Below are 19,813 nucleotides of genomic sequence, written 5' to 3' on the forward strand. Positions count from 1 at the left end.
AAGATGAAAGACAAACTTAAATTTGAATATTTTACCAGAAGGTCTGGTGAAATACTGAATTTAATGTTATATCCGCTCTAAAATCTAAGCTTCCTGCAGCCCAGTTAAGGCTTTTTTTTAATAAACAGCTACRTTTGACAGCTTCATTTTCTAGTTATCCACTTGAAATATTCAAGGCAAAGTGCTCAGCTCTCTGCTCCATCCCTTTCAAAGTTGGGGTACAGAGCACTGCTCCAGTTCATGTCTGTGGCATTTCTAACGCCCTGACAAATTGTGAAGAAACCCTAATTAGGATACTTTTCTAAAACCATAGACCTTGCTCAAAAACTTGTTAAAAAGTTTGTAGAACAAACTTTCTAATGATTGAGAAGGAAATTAACCATTCTTATTTTCAGTCTCATGTGAAGTAAATGCTTCTCTTGTTTTACATGGCATATAGGACTCATGTAGAACTGCATCAAGAAGGATTTCTGCAGGTCTTTCAGCAACAAAAGGAAGACTAGGAAAAATGAGGGGCATTCTGTGATGACAGAAGACATGCAAAAGGGCTCAGTCATTACTGGCAAGAGCAACACTCAAGAATCAAAGGTTCCTGAAATCAGAGGAAAAGTCCAGAGCAAGGAAGACTGTCCTTGGAGGAGTAAGATCAGGTTGCAGAACATTTAAAGAAACTGGACATACAAGTCCATAGTCCCTGGTAGAATCCACCCTCAGTGGCAAGTTATCTTTGAATGGTTATGGTGGTTGGGTCTCTGAGGAGTCAAAAAAGGCGTGTCTAGCTCATGCTTTCAGGAAGCAGGATCCAGGAAACTATAGTCYGTCAGCCTCACCTCAGTCCCAGGGAAGACAATGGTGCAACTCCTTCGCTTAATTGTCCAGAGACTGTTAGAATTATTTAATTTAWTCTAGCATGTGGCTGAAAACAGAAGTCCTCAGAGCTGAGGGCTTGCAAGGTGCCTTCCACCCCACTTCATCCCATTTCATGCAAGGGGGAAATCCATCGCTGTCGCTATACTTTGAGAGTTGAGACCAGATTTTTAAATTCTGAGCACTTGCATTATTTCTTCCTGAAGCTCCCCCTACATAARCTAAGCAAAAATATGCATTTGGTTTCCTTCAGTTTGCCTGGGGTCCCCAGTTACTTGCATGACAAGTAGCCTTGTGCAATCATTTGATCGCTCATTAGCTGCTCTGTTAGCCTGCAAAAGGGGAATTAGGTGCTCTGTAATGGCAGCAGGTCACGAGGGCGAAGAGCTTTTTTTATGCCTTTTGGCCAAATTCTTTTGGTTTTGTTATTGCCTAATCTTCCTTTGCTGTTTTTCCTTCTTTTTCCTTTGCTTCTTCCCCAAATCCTTTCTGATACCAGGGTAAATTCTAGGAGATATTCTTTTGGTCACTAATTGCTATTGCATTTAGCTAAATGGAATTTTCAGACTTTTTTTTTTTTCGTATTTCTATCATAAGGAGCCATGCACGCTCCATTTTTTTCTCTGATGACTTCCTCATAGATTCTGGTAGCTGAAAAAATAAGCATGAAAAATAAATATATCAATCAGATTAGGAAAGTCCTACTTGTAACATCTGAAGCATTTTTTCTTCTCAAGGAGTTACCATTCTGTGGTGGTGATGAGTGTGAAACCATCTGCGGCAGGTTTCAAGTATGTCCTGTGATCCTTAAAGATGAGAGTACAGCTGTTATTTAAAGACTTCCCATGTTAAAAATGCTTAACAGAGCTGTGCTGTAATTTGATATTTATTTAGCCTGAGGTGTAAATAATGACTCCATGAGGTTCAAAGAATAAGAGTGCATATTGATATCAAAAAGGATTGATTATGGTATTGATAATGGAGTCTGATCTACAGTGTGCAGGACTTTTGCTGTGGAACCTCTCTTTGATTCCAATTCTACTTTTTATGCTGTGTGTCAAGAGGAGGATTTTACCTTACTAAAAACAACAAAAATCTGCTTATTTTAAACCTGGATAAACATCTGGTTTATTTACATTATTATTCTATACAACCTACTATAATTAGCGTGACTGAGGGAGGCAGGAAGCTTGYGTTTCACATCAACACAGTAAGGTTACTCGGTGCTAAAGGCCATAAATGGCATGTTTGTTACTTTGAGGTATGTTTGTGCCAGAGGTGTGATTACAGTTATTATGTGGTAGGCTTAAGAAAATGTCTCATTTTGGATTATTCAAATCTCAGTAGACAGACAAAAATGGAAACTATAATTCAGAAAGGATGTATTTTCTAGACTGCAGATCTAGTCTGAATTGATTTTTTTGTTGTTTCTTATTTTTTTGGAACTCTAAGAATATAAAACATAGTGTGTGAGTTCAGTCTGTGAGCATGTTTTTGTCTTGGCTTAGGAATACTAAATATAGATCACAAACTAAARTAAAATTTTTAATTTATTTAAAAATAAAAATAAAAATTTGTTTCAAATACAAATTAGTCATGTTCAATTCAAGGATATGATTTGTGTTCCTTTGAAACCACTTCATGAGTTTTCTTATAAATTGATTTTCAGAGCTGACTTTATTGCACTACTGGATCTCTATTTCTGTATATCAATGAGATGTATTCCAGTGAGATGACTTCTCTCTGCTTCTACTAAAATCAACGATGAAACTTTTACTGATACTATTACATAAYTGCCTGTCACAGTGGGAGGCTGGACTCTGTGACCCCAGGAAATCTCTTCTAGTCTTGTGATCCTGTGACTTGAGTGGGAGCAATGAGAGGCCAGTGGGAGCCCTTTTGCAAATCCAGTCCTAAACCTAGCTCTTGCCTACCCAAGCAAGAACATCTGGAAGAGAAAAACTCTCTGTATGGGACACCTATAATTTTGCAATAAAAGTTACAGGGCTGTCTGGATTTAGAGTAGATTTTAAAATATTGAAATCATTGGCATCATGAAACATAGGAATTTTCACATGACTTAGAACATAGTGTTCCTCCAAAATAAATGATCAGTGCTGAAGGGGTAGACAAAAATAAATTGTAGTAGATCTGTTGCATAAATAAAACACTCAGTGCGGGATCTTTGCTTCTTTACTAGTTCAAAGTCTCTGCATGTAGTGGTGATGATTACTTTGATACTTCATGATGTAAGATCTTAGTATTTTAACAAATAAAAGTATAGTAGAGGTTTAACATTTGTTTTTTATATAGCTATCAAACTCTATCTTTAGAAGAAAAATCCACCATTTTATCACACTCCTGTGAGTGATATGACTGCAAAGTGTCTTGAAAAGACCAGCAAAATCCAATGCTGCCTTTCATCTGTGTTAGGACTGGGCTGCTTAGGTAGGTGTATGGCCTACAGCAGATTGGTTCATCACTCCATGGGTGTTTCCTTCTGCATTGAGSGTTGTCTTCTGCAAGAGTGAGAGCAGAGAAGCTGCCCAAGTTTCTGACTTGAGCTAAAGTAACCACCACGCACTAGTAGCTCTTCAGTTCTTTGTGGCTTATTCTCTGGAATATCATCTACAGGTGCTTGGTTGTTACCATTCCCTGCTYAGCCTCCCAAGGAATAGTACAGCCAGACTTAACCTGTGTTCTGTTTTGTGTCTTGGATCTCATCAAATGGAAAAGTGTRTCAACAGCAGGATGTCCAGATTGCCGGGAGGACACGCTCCAATCCTGACTCTGTAAACCCCAGAGCTCRGCTTAATGCTTAGCATTATGATTTAGTCATAGCCTTCTACCTGTGAGGAGGAGGATGAGGGAAGCTTTGGCTGTCAGCACATCATCCACTTCTCACAAGACTAAAACAAATCCTTAATGAAATGGACAGTCATAACTTTTACATCTGCTTGGCAAATGCACTGAAATAACAGGCAAGATCTGTTCACCAGGAGCAATAAGCCAGCAGCCGACACAGCTCTGTCCTCACCTGACAATTACACAGYGAGGGCAATGCCAGCCTCCTATGTAGGACTTGGCAGGCTTCATCATGGCCCTTTTACTTTTAAAAGAGAGAAATATAAATAATAATTTTTTTTTTTTTTTTTTTTTTTTTTTTTTTTACTTCTCTTTGCTAACTTGAGAGACCTGCAGATCCTTATATGAGTTTGTGTGTGAGAAAGGAGAAAAGAACGTGGCATTTATTTACATGCACCATAGGACAAAGAATAAGTTTTATTGAATTCAATAGTCAACGTGGTTGTTAATATATATGTATGCACATATACACGTGTGTATGGACATGTGTATGTATGTTTATATGTATACATATGCATGTGTACATATATTTATGTATTTGTATAAATCTGGGAGATTAACTATGTAGCTGCTTCTTGACCTTACTGTGATTCATTGAATGAGAGGCTTTTGAATATTAAATTTCATTTATTTTTGATTGACACAAAGGAAGGTCAAGTCTCTTGTTCAGGAACTTCTCAATGCTTTTCCTTCTGCATTCTTTTTTTCTAAAGTTTTTAAAGGTTTAGGTTATCTCTGTATGCTTCATTTACAGAGTATTTGGATACATGGCAATCCTTAGATGTGTCCTCTGTACTCCTGGATTCATCCATCTCACACTTTGAAGCTGTGCAAGTTAGTAGGGATTTATCCAATGACCTCTCCACTGCTAGAGACTTTTGTCTGTCTGGTAAGAGAAGTTATTCTACAGCTTTGTAGAACATACTGACACATGACAATGAAGTACCAAGAGCAGATCCTTCCTGCTCTCACCCCACCTTCTAACATATATATATGTGTGTATATATATATAATGTATGTGTATATATATACATATATATGTATATATGTTCTTTCCTTTAAAAATACCTTCTCTCAAATTCTGAAGCACTGTGATGAAGTTATTTGAATTACTTTATCTAATGAAAGTTCCAACAAAAACGTGAGGTTCTGTCCAAAGGGTGAGTAATTTTGACACCCTTTGGACTCAGAAATTCTTGCTTGTCCAGGCATCTTCAAATTTCTAGAGTAGAAATAAGCAAAAGTCAAGTCATTGCTGCAATCGTCTGCAGAAGATGGTCCCTGGAATAGCCCTACTTTCTGCAGAAGATTCACCCACRTACCCCTACCTCTTCCTAAAACTTTTTGAGGGACCTTTTTAAAGAGAGAAATGTTCAATGTCAGTCTCCCAGTGCAAAAGGAGATGAGATGTTCACTTTTTTCCCTCAATTTTTGAACTGAGTTGAGGTCTTCAGTACTTCATTGAAATACATTTTTCTTCTAAAAACTAAGATAATAGTTGCAAAGTTTCAGTTCCAAAGAACTGAACAGAGTTTCAGTTCCAAAGGCAATATGCCCTTTTGTCCTTTGGTTCTTTTGAAGAAACCTCCAGAAATTTGAGGACATTTATGTATGAATTTCTTTATGTTTTGCCTCACAGCTTGTTCAAAGAACCAGTCATGTACAGTGGTTACCTTGGAAATCCAGCCATCAGCAATAAGATGTCTTTTTTACCCCGACACGCAAATATGCACACATAGCCTGCAAGGCCACAGTTGTCGGATTTTACTCAAAGAACGAGCTGCATATGTATATAGGAAACAAGGTAAGAGCAGGTTAAGGGGACTGTGAAAGAAGAAACTCAAATGTCAAGTGCCTATGCACCATTCTCTTGAATGGGACCCAACAGACATAAACCAATGTGGATGCCATCTTAGTGGAGTTATACTTTTTATCAAAATACACAAAATCATTATATTATAATCTTACATTGAAACAGGATCATGAAGGGAGTTTGGTCTGCAAAAGACAGCTCCTCCCTGTCCACCTCACTCACTACTCGTTGTGATTCTGTCTGATTCATCTCCAGTAGTTCCGTTTCTGTTTCAAGTCTTGTGACTAACACACGGCCTGTTGAAAACCCACTGTCAGTTTTAAGTCTCAAGAGACATCTGTGAAGCTTCTGAAATATTTTTTTTTTAAAGATCAAGATGACTTAAGGCAGAAATAGAAGTTTTGTAGATAGCTTTTTACAGAGTCTGTTGTTTATTCACTTATTTGGAATTCTAAGTATGTGGGGTTTTTTTCTTATTTAAAAAAAATGCTACTATCTTGTGGTTTTACGTTGATGATTTGTTTACTAGTAAATTAAAGTTACCTAAAATAATTAGAAACTGGATAACAATAATGGAGGGAAAAATAATATTTACTTTTTTGTTCAATATAAAGAACTAGAAGTTGGTGAAAAATTTCTAGGTCAAACAAAAAGTAGTTTACTATTATCAAATAAAGCAAAATCACAGACTGTGAGGAAAACTGTGTTTAGGTAGTCATGAATGGCTTTCTGGTCACATGATATTGAAATTTTKCTCCTACCAAGCAAATAAATTCTGCAGTAATAGAACAGTAATACCAGATATCACTTAGTTCTGTCTTAAAGCAAGACATTATTAAAAAAACAAACCTTTTTTAATTTGGTCAGTGGTTCAGATTATCATTATATATAAGATTTTGGATCAAGCTAACACCATAATATTTTGGAACTTTCTGTCAGCAAAAAAAGTTAAATTTCAGGTAGCAATTATGTTTGATTCAAAATTTAGATACTGAGCATACGTTGTGTGGAAGTAAGTTGCCRTGCTCACAAGTACAATGTAGGGCAAAGGAAGGCCTCTGATACCCTAAACATCTATCAGTTTGTTCTCTGGCACGTAGGAGATGCACAAGTGCCTCACTTTAAAGATGCATTTGGACAGATAACTCCCACTTCAAGAACAGTAACTGCATGGAACTGTAGGGAAWTTGGGTGTGGGTGGTATTCATTATGTCCTGTTGAAGCTATTCAGAATCATATAACATAATGAAATAGTCATTATGTTATGGAGACTCMAGCACAAGTTTTTTCTGGTGAATGTCCAAAGCAATGAGCAATTGTTACCTTCCCCCTCTCTGATCTGCTATAAATATTTAAAGATTTTGTATTTTGACCTCTCTAGTCAAGAGGAAGGCTGGGAAGATATCTCTGCTATTTTCTAGATGTGTTCATATTCTAGTGGAATGTCTCACTGGAAGAAATCTTAGGGCAAAGATTTGCAAAGTATTAGCTATATATCTGTTTCTACTACCTATTTTATAAGAAGGGGATAACTCAGACTTACCTATATCCTCCTTACTGAAATGAATTAGATGCCATGTTTAAAATTAAAAATAGGATTAGTTTTCACTTCTGAAAGCATTTATGAAATTATACTAACCTTAAATTATTTTTTCCTTTTTTTTACTCCTTTATAATAGATTTACTCCTGCCCACTTCTGAATCTGATTTAACCTCATCTGTTTACATTCCATCCCATGGAGATTTGATAGGGAAATCCCAGGTAATCCACATTGGCTCTGAGTGGAGAAATATCAGTCAATTCCTTGGGATTCCTTATGCAGCTCCTCCACTCGCAGAGAGACGGTTTAGTCCTCCGGAGCCATTTGCTTGGGTAGATACCTGGAATGCTACTGTGACTCGGTAAGAAAGTCCTTTGATCATTTGAAAGAAATGTTTGTTTCTTACAAGCATGTGAATGTTACCAGAGTAATGACTCATGTCCTTACTTGCAAAAGAACCTGTGGTGTACAGATAAATACAGGTTTGAGACTGTCTAGCAAAAAGAATCATTTCTCTAAGAACTAATGCCTGCAAGTACTTTAAGAAAAAAAGGCAGCTTTCTGGTACATTGTCTTAAACCTATGCATATTTCTCACATACCATCTACTCCCAATCTAATTATTTAAWACTTAAATCTTTAATTCTAAATATTTGTACAGATACTTAAAATACGTATATTATAAAAAAGACATAAAATAATTGGTATTGAATCAAAAAGGGATGCTTTAATTCTAATTTAAACAGAAATTGTGGGTATTCTATAAAAATCTTCTGCCTTTTATGGTCTAGGAGGTCAGGCAGGAGGACCCAAAAAGTCTTTTTCTGTCCAAAAACTCTTAAAATAGAAACATTTAGTAAATGACTTAGAGAAAAATACAAAAATCCCCCAAATTCTTGGTAATGCATTAAGAGAGTCCTAGGGACTGTATTACCACAAGGGCTAAATACCTCCTAAATCCCTATGTCTTCAGCTCTGCAAGGGCATGTAGACAGCATTGTGTTCAGTGAACGTGGGTTGGATGCACTCTGTCACCATTGCCTTTGTGTACATTTGCAGTGCTTYGTTTAGGCTTACGATATGAGTCTAATTTCCAGTTGACATGGGCTATCAAAATGGTGAATTATGAATGTATATTTCTTAACTAAAAAGAATTTCAATGAGATTTGTGCTGTGAAATATATCAGGACTATGCTTTTTTGTTTTTATTTTTTGCTTGTTTTCCTTTATCAGTAAATAAAAATACAGTAACAAAAAGAATCAGGAGGTTAGAGTACTTTTTCTAGAGTCTTTCTTATGGTGCACCTTACTCCATGTCACAGAGAAAGAAAAACGCACAGAACCAGTCTGCATGAGCAAAGCTAAACACAACAGGAAGTCGATATGAGAGACAACCTGATCACTTTCCTATAAGTAAAATCCAGACCATTTCAGACCATTTCTAGCAGTTATGAAAAACAGCAAGGGAAAAGGATAGAAGCAATGAGTAGGAGATTGAAGAACAGYGAAAACAAGAGAATCAGGTGGAAGGGCCCACTTAAACTCTTCAGGTGGCTTTCTAGAAATTAGGGCTGATATCTGAGCTTTAGTGACTCAAGTGCTTCCAAGACAGYTGATAGTGATCTGAGATCCTGTACTCTCCTCCCAGCCCCAGCTGGCCATGCAGGCCGCAGGGACACAGTGCTGTGTGCACACCTGTGAAGAGCCAGAAACAGCCAGCTAATCTGGCCAAAATATCTCCTGCTTGAGGATGTGCTAGATTTTTGCAGGATAGATGGGAAGCTGGCACCCTTCAGTTCTGACTTCAGTCACCAGCAGCTCTGTGGAAACACATCCAGAGGGTGAAACTCCAGTATTTGGGAGTTGTCACCACTAATTTCTAGCAAAGCCTGTGAAGAACTGAGTTAAAAGAGACATGCTCTTTTCTGGGGAACTTAAAAGAGCATGTGCCTTTTGGCGGCCTCATATTCCAGGTTGCACCTGAGTCATGGGTGCCTTAGCTGTGTAACCACATTAGCTACACAGGCTGATGTATGTTGGAGGCATCTGGTGAGACGTGGTGCTTGCTTCCTCAGAGGCACAATGGTATAAGGTTAACCCACCAGTATCATCAGCTCTTTCTGTATGCCCCCATACCATGATGGTTGCTAGATTTTGRTAGCACCCAATTGCCTCCAAAGTCTCTTACTGAAGCCCTGACTGACGTTGCAATGAGGAACCTGGATGAATTTTTCAAAGCAGTTTAGTGATCTTAGTTATTCTGTTCATTGTTGTGAATTTTCAGTGATTTTTATGCCAGTGATAAATTGTCCTCCTCTTTTATTATTCATTTGAGGTAAAAAAGCACTCTTCAAGCTTAGCATCAAAGAGGTGTACTTGGAAAATGCAATGCCTCAGTCTCCATGCGTATAACAGGTGTTGATGACTATATCTTTGAGGACCATCTATCTGTGTGGCACAATATTTGTATATATAAAAAGATCATATTGCCACAGGGCTATTACTGACAGAAGAAATATTTATCATCCTGGAGCTGCACCGGGATCTGGATTAAATGCTTCCCAAAATGTCTCTGGACGGAGCTGTGGGCTTGTCTCAGCAGGTGGCAGCCTTTCCCCAGAGACAGTCATGGTGTTAGGAGACCTGGGAGCTGGGAATCTTGAATTCTTGCTTTAATAAAATAATTTGTAAAAATAATTWAAAAAATACCTATAGTCATTACGGAGACCCCATCGAATGATGCATGGTTACTAAAATAACTTGAGCAGTTTAAGTTGCAGATGATGTGTTTCTCTGCTGCAGTGTGAAAGCTCTAGGGTGCTATTGCCATCTGATGAGACTCCCTTTTAGAAATATCCTGTAAAATTGAACTAAAACTGGCCCTTTTCCTCCTTTCCCAAGACATTTTCTAAAGTGTTCTTCAAATTTTCCATCTTATGAGGTAATTAAAAATGATTTATGTATAATTCTGTAAGTTATTCCTGCCTTTTCCATAGAATCTTGTAAATTCCTACTGAAAATAATTTGTGATGCCTTCCATAATTCAGAGTGCACCATAAATATGGTTGTGAAATAAACAGAACTTGCTGCAGAATAGCTTATATTTGAACAGCAAAAGTGAGCCACTTGCTTCTTGCTGTGGAGAGAGCTTGAGCATATGAATTCCATTACAAATGGTGGCCTAAAAAACATCTTCTGTATATACTTGGCTGAGTTCCTATTGAAAGCTTACTGTAATGTTGCTGGGCCCTGTTAGTGGTCTGCTATGATGCTTAGAGCAAAAAAATCCACACACATTAAAATTTAAATCTGTATCTTTAGATATATAACTCACTCTTCATTAGAAATAATGGCATTTCATAGTAAGAGCAAATTGTAGAGGTGTGCAGGTGCTCGCAGGGGCAGACTGGTGCTCGAGTCCCCCATGCTGCACCCCTTACCTCAGCAGACCTTCTGCTTCTGCAGCAAATTTTGTGCTGCTTGTATAAGGTGAGATTTATCTGAAGGCTCATTTTCAAGCTCTAACCTTTTATTTCTTTAAAGAGGTACTGGCTATCTGGTAGACTGATAATAGACAGGAAAATACACTGTGTTTTGTGTATTTTGTGTCAAGCACATATTTCTTACCTACTAAGCTAAATAATTCTAAATGTGATAGAGATGCACAAATTTAAAATTCTATGAACTTTTTTTTTTTTTTTAATGCATCAAATAGCAACAGTGGGAAAGGAACACATGTATGCTTTTTGTTTTAATTAATGTGATCTGTGTCTCTAGGGCAACTTGTTGGCAACCAGGAGATGGAGAGGCCCCATCRTATTCTGTTAGTGAAGACTGCTTATACCTGAACGTATTTGTCCCCGTCACCACTGTAAGAAACAAGTAGAACTTCTTGTGATTAAGCCCTGTATAATTTCAAAGTCTCTTTAATGAGTAAGATTGACTATTTTTCTTGTGGTGGTCATCAAGCTGAGCAAGGTTAAATCATACATTTGTTGTTTTTACTAGAACAAGGTACTAGGTTCTTGCTGAGCCTCGTTTGGATAACTTGTGCGGTAGAAAATTAAAAGGATAGAAAGAAGAGATAAACAGAGTGAAATGAAAATAAGAAGACAAAGGAGAAGAGATTAAGGTCAAAAGTGACATTACACTGTTTCCAGCAGCTGGTAATGGATGCACCACAACCCATCACATTCACAGTTACCAGAAGTGAGGGTGCAGCAGCAAAATTGAGGTGATTGGCCAAAGGGGAGACATGGAATAACATGTGAATCCCACTGAAGAATGCACACAGAGTAAAGGAATAGAGTTTTTCTTTACATATGATTGATAAACACAGTCATGTTCTAAATGTTATAGATGTCCCTGACATTATAGAAGAAACTCGCTGTCACCCTGTATATCTGAAAAGAGCTGCTGTTCCTTTTGAACTGACAGTAGTGCACACAGCCCCATTCAAACCCTTTTTAATCACTATAAAAGCCAACAGCCTATTTTCTCCATGCAGTAGGAGACTGTCTTTTTAAGTTTAGTACAGTCATTGCTTATTGAAAACATCAGGCCACTGTCCCAGGCAGTTTGCCATGCCCATTTAAGTGCTGCTTTAAAAGACAATAGATGCTTATTTGAGAGCATTGTATTTTCTCCTATCAGATAGGCAGAAATGGACTTTTCTTTTCTTTCTTGGCAATTCTGTGAACTTAATCCTGTATCTTTTGTTCAGGTGTAAAGTAGAAGTAGGTCTGCTTAAGTCAATGAGTTTAACGTGCATAAGTCTAGCATAAGAAAGAACCAAAACTCCTGTTTTTGCAGAAGTAGTTGGGAACGGAAGACATGGCATTTTCCTGGGTTTTTTTTATGGCAAGTCCTATTTTTCACTCACTTAAAGGGCTATTTTCATATATATTCAGCCCAAGGAAATTTAAATTAACAAATAAATTCAAAATAAATCATCTGCTGGAGAGCAGAGAAAGTAGAGGCTCAGTGAGTAGCCTTCTGAGTCTGAATGAAAGCACAGCATGGGGACTTCTTCCTGCTACCAAAGGACTTTTTAATTGCCATGCATTGAAGAAACTGAATGGCATTGCCTCATTTTGGTTCCATTAGCTACGTGTACCACATAATCTCCCAATAAAATCAGCACTTTTGAAATACTTTTTTTCTGTGTATAACCATCAACACCTGTTACACTAGAGAAGGAAAACTGAGTTTCAGCTTGATTTGCAGAAAGTTCAAATGCAAAGTTAAGAGTTTGAAATCCCTCAGGATGAAAAYCCCAGTTATACATAGGAGCAGGACCTATCATTTCTTTGTGCAGACTAAATATGGGAATTCTRCATCTCACCACTGTCTAAAGTGCAGCATTTGTCAATAGTAGGTGTAGTCTGATGTAAAATCTTTCCTCCAAATTGCTGYCTATCTGTTGCAATAGTCCTTGTTTTTTTCTGTTTAACTCTTCTCTTATTTTTCAATTTTCTTAAGATTTTCTTCACTGCAATGTGGGGTAAAGTTGCATAATGCAATGTAATGCACCAGGTCAGCTGGAGATCGTGGTTACTCAGGCTGTGGAAATGCAGGAAATCCCTATTTTGAACCTTGAACTAACCATGGTGAACTAAGAAGATGAGGAAAGAGCAGGTTCAACATTGTGCTTAACACCAGTTTAGGTGACCTGTCTATGTGTGTTTGCACATGAGAATGAATTTTCATGGGATAACACGATTCTTTCCCCCTCACATTTACTTCCTTCAGTCCATGCTGCCTCCTGAGCAGCAGTGGGTACCCATGGACACAGATTGTCATGAATTTGGCAATTTCTCTTTCACATTCAAAGTTCCTGCGAGAGCAACATCTTTAAATACTTCTCATTGCTGGAGGATTTTTTGATAACCTCCTGGTGCTGATAAGAAGACTCTGAAGATACAAATCAATCCAGATAGGTGAGGGAAAGTAGGATACTCTTTCACTGTACAACAGGCTTTACTGCTTTTTGTGGCAGGAAGGAGGAAAAAAATTAAAACCTCYATACATTTCATTGATGTTTCTTCATCATGCCTTCTTGATGGATTTGTAATCCTCTGATGGTTGCTGTGGCCTGCTGGGCAGTTCTGCTTTTCATGCTGGTCATGCAGCTGCAGCCCAGCTGCAGGTGCAGAGAAGGGTCCACATGCATGTGACTTTGCTTTCGGAAATCACCTCCGTTTCCGATGGAAAACTGATGGCTGTGCAAGGAGTGACAACACAGGCAGAATAAGGCAGACCTTTGTGGAGGTGTTCATGTTTCTTCTCCAGTTTCTTAATTTCTTTAAAGACAAACCTACCTGATGTTCTGAGGCCACATAATTCTGCTTTGTGTTAATCTGGTTGGTAAAGTTGTTCATTGGTAAAACAGTGGTGCCATTATGTCATTTCCATATTGGACATGCTGTTCAGAATGCTATTAAATGGTATATGTAGTTCATTTTGGAAAACTTTGTCCTAAAGATTTAAACAGCCAGGTTTGCTGTCATGGTCACAATTAAAGAGCTGTGAATGACTGAGATAATTTTGAGGCATGTGTTTTCATCAGTGAAATACAAAAGGAGTAGCCTATAAAAATATTAACTTGTTTTGTATCACTGCAGATCAAAAACCTGTCAGTGCTCCTGTTCTTCCACAATGGAGCCAGTGATGAAGCTGAGATGGGGAAAGCCACCATAGATGGATCATACCTAGCTGCAATCAGTAATATTATTGTCGTGATAGCAAACTACCGGGTTGGTGTTTTTGGCTTCCTTAGTACAGGTAAGTCACAGATTTACAGAACAAATGCAATTATGGGCTAAGTTACATTTTGAAATATTTCTGTTTCCCAAATATGTTAGTTCTGACTCTTTAGAAACCTGCACTTTCACTAATTGCTCACCACCTGAGGTCCATCCCATCTGAAACTGGTCAGGTTAAGTTTTTCATGTTTGCTATTGTTACACCACAGAATCATAGAATGATTGAGGTAGGAAGGGACCTCTAGAGATTATCTAGTCCAACCCTCCTGCTCAAGCAGGGMCACCTAGAGCACGTGACACAGGGCTGCATCCAAGCAGGTTCTAAAGATCTCCAAAGAAGGAGACTCCACAACCTCTCTGGGCAGCCTGTTCCAGGGCTCTGTCAGCCTCACTGTCAAGAAATGTTTCCTCAAGTTCCTGTGGAACTTTTGGTGCCTCAGCTTGTGGCCGTTTCCTCCAGTCCTATCGCTGTCCACCACTGAAAAGAGGCTGGCCTCAATCCTCACCCGCAGGCTCTTGATGGGCTCCCATAGGGCTCCATCCTGCCCTATGCTGAGCTCCATACATTCCAGTCACTCTCTCATGCGAAGAGCAGCTCCGCCACCTCRCCTTTCTGGCCTGTCCTTCCTGAAAAGCCTAAAGCTATCCATGGACACATTGCAGTCATGAGAGCTGTCCCTCCATGTCTCAGTAATTGCAATGAGATCATGGACCTGCAACTGCACATGCATCTCCAKTTCCCCTGGTTTATTTCTCATGCTGTGTGCATTTACATAAAAGCATTTGAGTTGGGCTCCCAGTGTGCCTCTTATTCTAGCTGAGGCAGCTGCAACTTGGCTRTGTGGGCCTTCAGTAGTTCTCATATTTTGTYATTCAGCATCTCCAGGCTTTGGGCACYCTTCACAGGCTCTGGAGTTAGGCTGCTGTGAGCGGTATGACAGGCCATCACCTACCTTACCACCTGCTTCCTCGATGATACCCTTATCACTTTCTCCTATGCTAGCTCATGACCCAGCACACTCTTCCCACTTTCAGAAAGATGGATCGCATTAGATGCCATCATGCCTACTGCCATGTAAGGATTCCTGTTGCCAAAGAAACCAAAGTTGTGGCAATGACACCAGCTATGGAGYCACGTGTTGATGGACTGTATCCTCCTGTTTCTTTCTGTATTGCTGCCAGCACTGTGAAGAATGAAAGATAAAATGACCAGCACACCTGAGTTCCTGATTGTCTGACCCAATTYCCTAAAGTCCCTTTTGATTATCCTCAGGCTACATGTTGCTGCAGCTTCTCCCACATGTAGGAACATCAATGGATAATAGACTGTGGGTTGCACCACGCAGGGAAGTTCCTGGTGACATCCTTAGCTGGGGCCCCAGGAAGGCCTCAAAAAAACATACATTGTCACGTGATTCTTATGAATATTTGTTGTTTGTGACACTGCCTGAGCTTTGCCTAGTATGAAATCATAGCTGCAGCTGTTTGCCATCATTWCCCTTCTCCATTGTGCAGTTTTGTTTGGGTTTGATTCCCAGCACAGTCTGTTTCTCATTCAAGAACTAGAGAATGAGCAGTCCAACCTCTTTATTCATTTAGATATAAAATTGGTAATAGATGTATCTGGGAAAAGAATTGCTGTTTTAATCTTTCTGCAAAGCGTATGCTTATGAAAGTGATACTATGGCTTCATTTTGGCAAGAGCCAAAAGTGGTGTGGATACATGCTTGCTTTGCAGTCTTCCATTACGCAGTACTGCCCACGCATTACCCACTGACCTCCTTCAACCTTATGAATCTTACCTGGGTTCCTTCCTAAATGGAAACTGCTAGCTGGGCTGAATCTTATACACCGTTATTTATGGTATGTTTAGRCATAGTTTACAGATGAACTTTCCAACTCTCATTTTTGTGGGAAAGTCAAGGCATGAGGATTTACTGTATGTAGTTGCAAAGGTAGAGATGGTTGGTTACAGCAGCTTTGGGCTCTGCTGGGAAGGAAGAAAGGGACCTTCTATTTTGCACTGATGAGCTGAGGACAAGGACAACTGCATATTTTCTGGCCTCTTCTTTGGTATTGTCTGTATGCATTTGGGAAAGTCCTGCTGCTTCACAGAGAACTAGAAGAAGCAGGAAAATTGTCTGCAAGAGACACTGGAGCAGGATAAAACTTCACATCAATGGGAAACCCTAAAAAGTCTTTCAGTGCCACACTCAGGTCTCAAACCAAAACCTTGCTGATACACTAGGGACATTTCCTTTCTTGCTGAAAGACTTGGTCCTTTGGAAATTGATGGGAATTTTGCCATCAGTTTCAAAGGGTACAGTATTTTATCCTTAGGATCATGGGTGCATTAGGTCCAGGAATGTTGACGGCCCTGAAGTTGCAAAGGAAGATGACTTAAAGAGAATTATTTATTTTGCTGTCATCCACTGAAATTGCAAAATGGGTTATTTTCTGGCACCCACAAAATTTAAGGGGAGTTGCTAATTATTTGGGTGGCAAGAGTGTAGAGAAGACAGCCACATTGTAAGACCTGATTCTTTGAGAATCAGAATCCAAGAGAATACATGAAAACATATAAAACAGAATGATTTGCATGCTTAAATTATGTAGTTTTCTTCCTCTTCAGTTTAAGAATAAAATAAATGCGTATGCTTGATGTTATTTGCTTCATTCTGAACAGCAGTTCCTTTACATTCTCCTTTAGTCCTCAGGAATGTGATCTATTTCTACAAAAAGTCTACCTATTAYATTTATATCCAGGGCTATTACTCAATAGTACAAAAGATTTCTGGCAGACATATATCTTTTGGTCTAACAAGTATGAATGTCTGTGCATGCATCTTTTCACTAACTTGGTACTTCGTTCTGGCTTTGATTTTTACCAGGACAAAAGAAAATCATTATATTTCCCTCCTCTGTCTTGTTGCTCAGTGTACTGGTAGCAAGGCACATCCTGTGGATAAAACATTTACATGGATTTCACTTCCTCCAGGGAGCTCTCATGCAACTTGTAGCAAGTTCTTAAAATGAGTTTTCCCTTTCAACAGAGTGGGGTGGATTTATTGCTGGATTGAGAGCTCTGGGGACTGGTCACAGAGTGCAGAAAAAAAACTCAATAAAAAGGAAGGAAAAGATTTTGCTCTTTTACTTCAACTCAGCTACAACTGTGGCTATCATATGAGTTGAAGTTTCCAGGCCTGATTAATTCTTGGCTAGGAAGACAGTTGTAGTGGTGGTTTATTGTGATGTGAATATCTTTAAGGTCTGCGAGGCTCTCAACGTAGTCTTATCTATATTCTGTCGAGCTTCTTAGATGTGATATCTCAGTAGTTCATTACTGTCGGGATGTGGATGACAGAGGGATGCATGTTAGCAATTGCTCTTTGCCTGGGATGGAGTCATTGGTCCACAAATTGKCAGCTTTTTTATTCCACTGTTTGCTAGCCTCCCTAATTTCTGAACCTATGCTTACTTTAAAAGTGTACWATTTGATCTTGGCAATGAAGGAACAAATAGTTCCAGCTATGTTTCTATTCCTGCTTTTCTGCCTTGTATTGAGCATGTTCCAGTTTTGAGTGTGGAGAATTTTAAATCATTAATAATGAATGGCTCATGGATTAAAAAAAAGTAGGAAATAAGCACTTTCTCTTCCTTTCTTAGGAGCTGTGTTGAAATTACTTATTTTTGCTTTTGGTGATAGAAATTCAAGCTTCCTCAAGCGTTTACATCATAGACACTTTCAGTATTAATTTTCTATCATTTTAAATACCAAATTACTGCTTGTTAATCTTGAAAAGAAAATAGTATATTCAGTGGTGATAACTGAGCATAGGGAATCTTGTGATTCAATATTTTCCACCTTTCATCGGGGAAAAATGAATCAGGTGACACGTAATTCAAATCTTCTTATCAATTAGACTTAGTTCAGTTTCAAAGGATATATATAAGAGATAAATTGAGTGAAAAAATCAAAGGTGATGTGACTTATATGTGATTTTTCAGATAGGCTAGATGTAACAGAGATGTAGGAAGCAAAAAAATGCAAGCAGGTATACTCCAGAGAAATATTTTTTAAAAAAATAATTAAAAGCGTCTCATGGTCATGATTTATTTACATGAACCTGAATTCCTATCTCCTGCTAGGTGACCAAATGAAGGTTTGGAGTTAGGAGTATTTTTTTTTTTCTCTCTAATCAGTGCAGACTTATCAGGTCCCTCCATAGGTGTGATTCAGTCCGTACTCATGGGYTGAATCTCTCATTCCTCATCCCTCTTATTCTTTTGAGTATATAGGTCCCTGACAACCAGTGCCCTAATTGTAGGTGACTTGACAGATGTCTGCAGGCAAATGAATCTGGCCTTTGTTGAAATGCCCTTTTCTTATTTTAAAAAGGTTGAATTGGAAAAGAATTGCATTCTAAACCACCACTGTTATTCTCTGAATCAATACACATCCTATTACTGTAAACTGCTAGAGGTCTCAGAGCTCAAATTAATCAATGCAGAAAAGTCCTATATGCAAAAAGGAAGCAGAACACTTGTGACTTCTGCAGAAAAAACCAACTTTTAAGACTAGAATAAAAATATTTTCCTTTTGTTTTTCTCTCTAAAACTGTTGCAACTGAAAGAACCATTATTTTTATTATTTTTATGAACCACTATATGTTATATTTTTATTAATTTTATCTGGACTTGTAATGGGAGAAACCTCTGAGGTTCATCTATTCCAACCCACCTTGCTCAAATAAGGTCAGCTAGAGCAGGTTGCCCGGRATCATGTCCTGGTTTTGAATATCTCCAAGAACAGACTTCACAGCCTTTCTGGGCAACCTGTTTTAGTATTCACCCACACTCACAGTGACAAAATGTTTTCTTGTGTTGAAGTAGAATTTCTTGTGTTTCCAACAGAAGGATCCAGAAAAAAAAGGAATTTATCATAATTCCCACATTGCAACTTTTTTGATTCAAAACTGGGATAGAGTTTGAATGAATACTGTGAACGTTTCCATCTTTGCCAATAAATTGTAGGTTCAGACCTCAGGAATGTGAGTTTGTTTAACTTAATTTTTAGCCAAACTCTTRCTGGGTTATTGGCTGATAGAACATATGTTACCTCCTGGAAAAAATGAAAGGGATGATCACATATTTTTGAAAGCATTGGAAATTAAACAAGTAGATGTTTAATTGATTTTAACTGCATCTAGTCTGCATCTATATGGATGCAGAATTTTTTTTTCCTCCATGTATATCGCAAAATAGACACCCTGGAGTTCGCTGCTTAAGCCTGCATAAAGCCTATAGCTACCAGTAACTAAATCTAGTATTTGTTCATGAGTGCAAATTTCAGCTGCAAAATCTGCTAAAAATGTAATAGTTAAACAAAGCTTAAAACGTTTATGGATTTATTTCATTTTGGATTYATTTTTATTTCTTTATTTTTACTTTCTCACAACAGATTCTCCTGAGGTGAGTGGAAATGCAGGCCTTTTGGATCAACTGGCAGCTCTGAAKTGGGTGCAGCAGAACATTGCTCGTTTTGGAGGAGATCCTGGACAGGTTTCTTTAGGAGCTGACCGCAGTGGGGCAGACATCACCAGCATTCACCTGCTCACTGAGACAGCAGATACGGATCTCTTCAAGAGGATATTATTGATGGTATGTCCCATTGCTTTGGTTTTGCTTGTCAATAGAACGTATTAATGAAAAGATGTTTCAGAATTAAGGGATGTGAGTGCTGGCTTTACTTCCTCCACTAATATTGTTGCTGCTGCTGCAGTTATTTTCAACTCACCTGAGATGGTTACCTTCTGGAGTTAGGTGCTTCAGAAGGATGTAGAACAAATCCACTTCCGTCACTGAATTAATCATACTAAGAATCCATTTTTCATCACTGTGGTTTTTCATGTGTTATATAAATAGCCTTGTTTCATAACTTATAGGTACAATAGGTTAGTTTCC

At 38.4% G+C, this 19,813-nt stretch overlaps 1 protein-coding gene across 1 annotated transcript in view; it reads left to right on the forward strand.

Annotated features, from left to right (window-relative positions):
- Positions 1-19,813, forward strand: part of TG (thyroglobulin) — a 144,425-nt gene that overhangs the window by 62,372 nt on the left and 62,240 nt on the right. The window contains exons 36-41 of the mRNA XM_026043913.1: positions 4,487-4,621; positions 5,372-5,536; positions 7,225-7,447; positions 10,863-10,956; positions 13,709-13,868; positions 19,311-19,510. Of these exons, the coding sequence (XP_025899698.1) occupies positions 4,487-4,621; positions 5,372-5,536; positions 7,225-7,447; positions 10,863-10,956; positions 13,709-13,868; positions 19,311-19,510 (977 nt within the window). The remainder of the gene's footprint in view (positions 1-4,486; positions 4,622-5,371; positions 5,537-7,224; positions 7,448-10,862; positions 10,957-13,708; positions 13,869-19,310; positions 19,511-19,813) is intronic.

Source organism: Nothoprocta perdicaria, unplaced genomic scaffold (genome assembly GCF_003342845.1).
Source record: "Nothoprocta perdicaria isolate Ctin4 unplaced genomic scaffold, notPer1 scaffold_341, whole genome shotgun sequence".
Taxonomy (NCBI): Eukaryota; Metazoa; Chordata; class Aves; order Tinamiformes; family Tinamidae; genus Nothoprocta; species Nothoprocta perdicaria.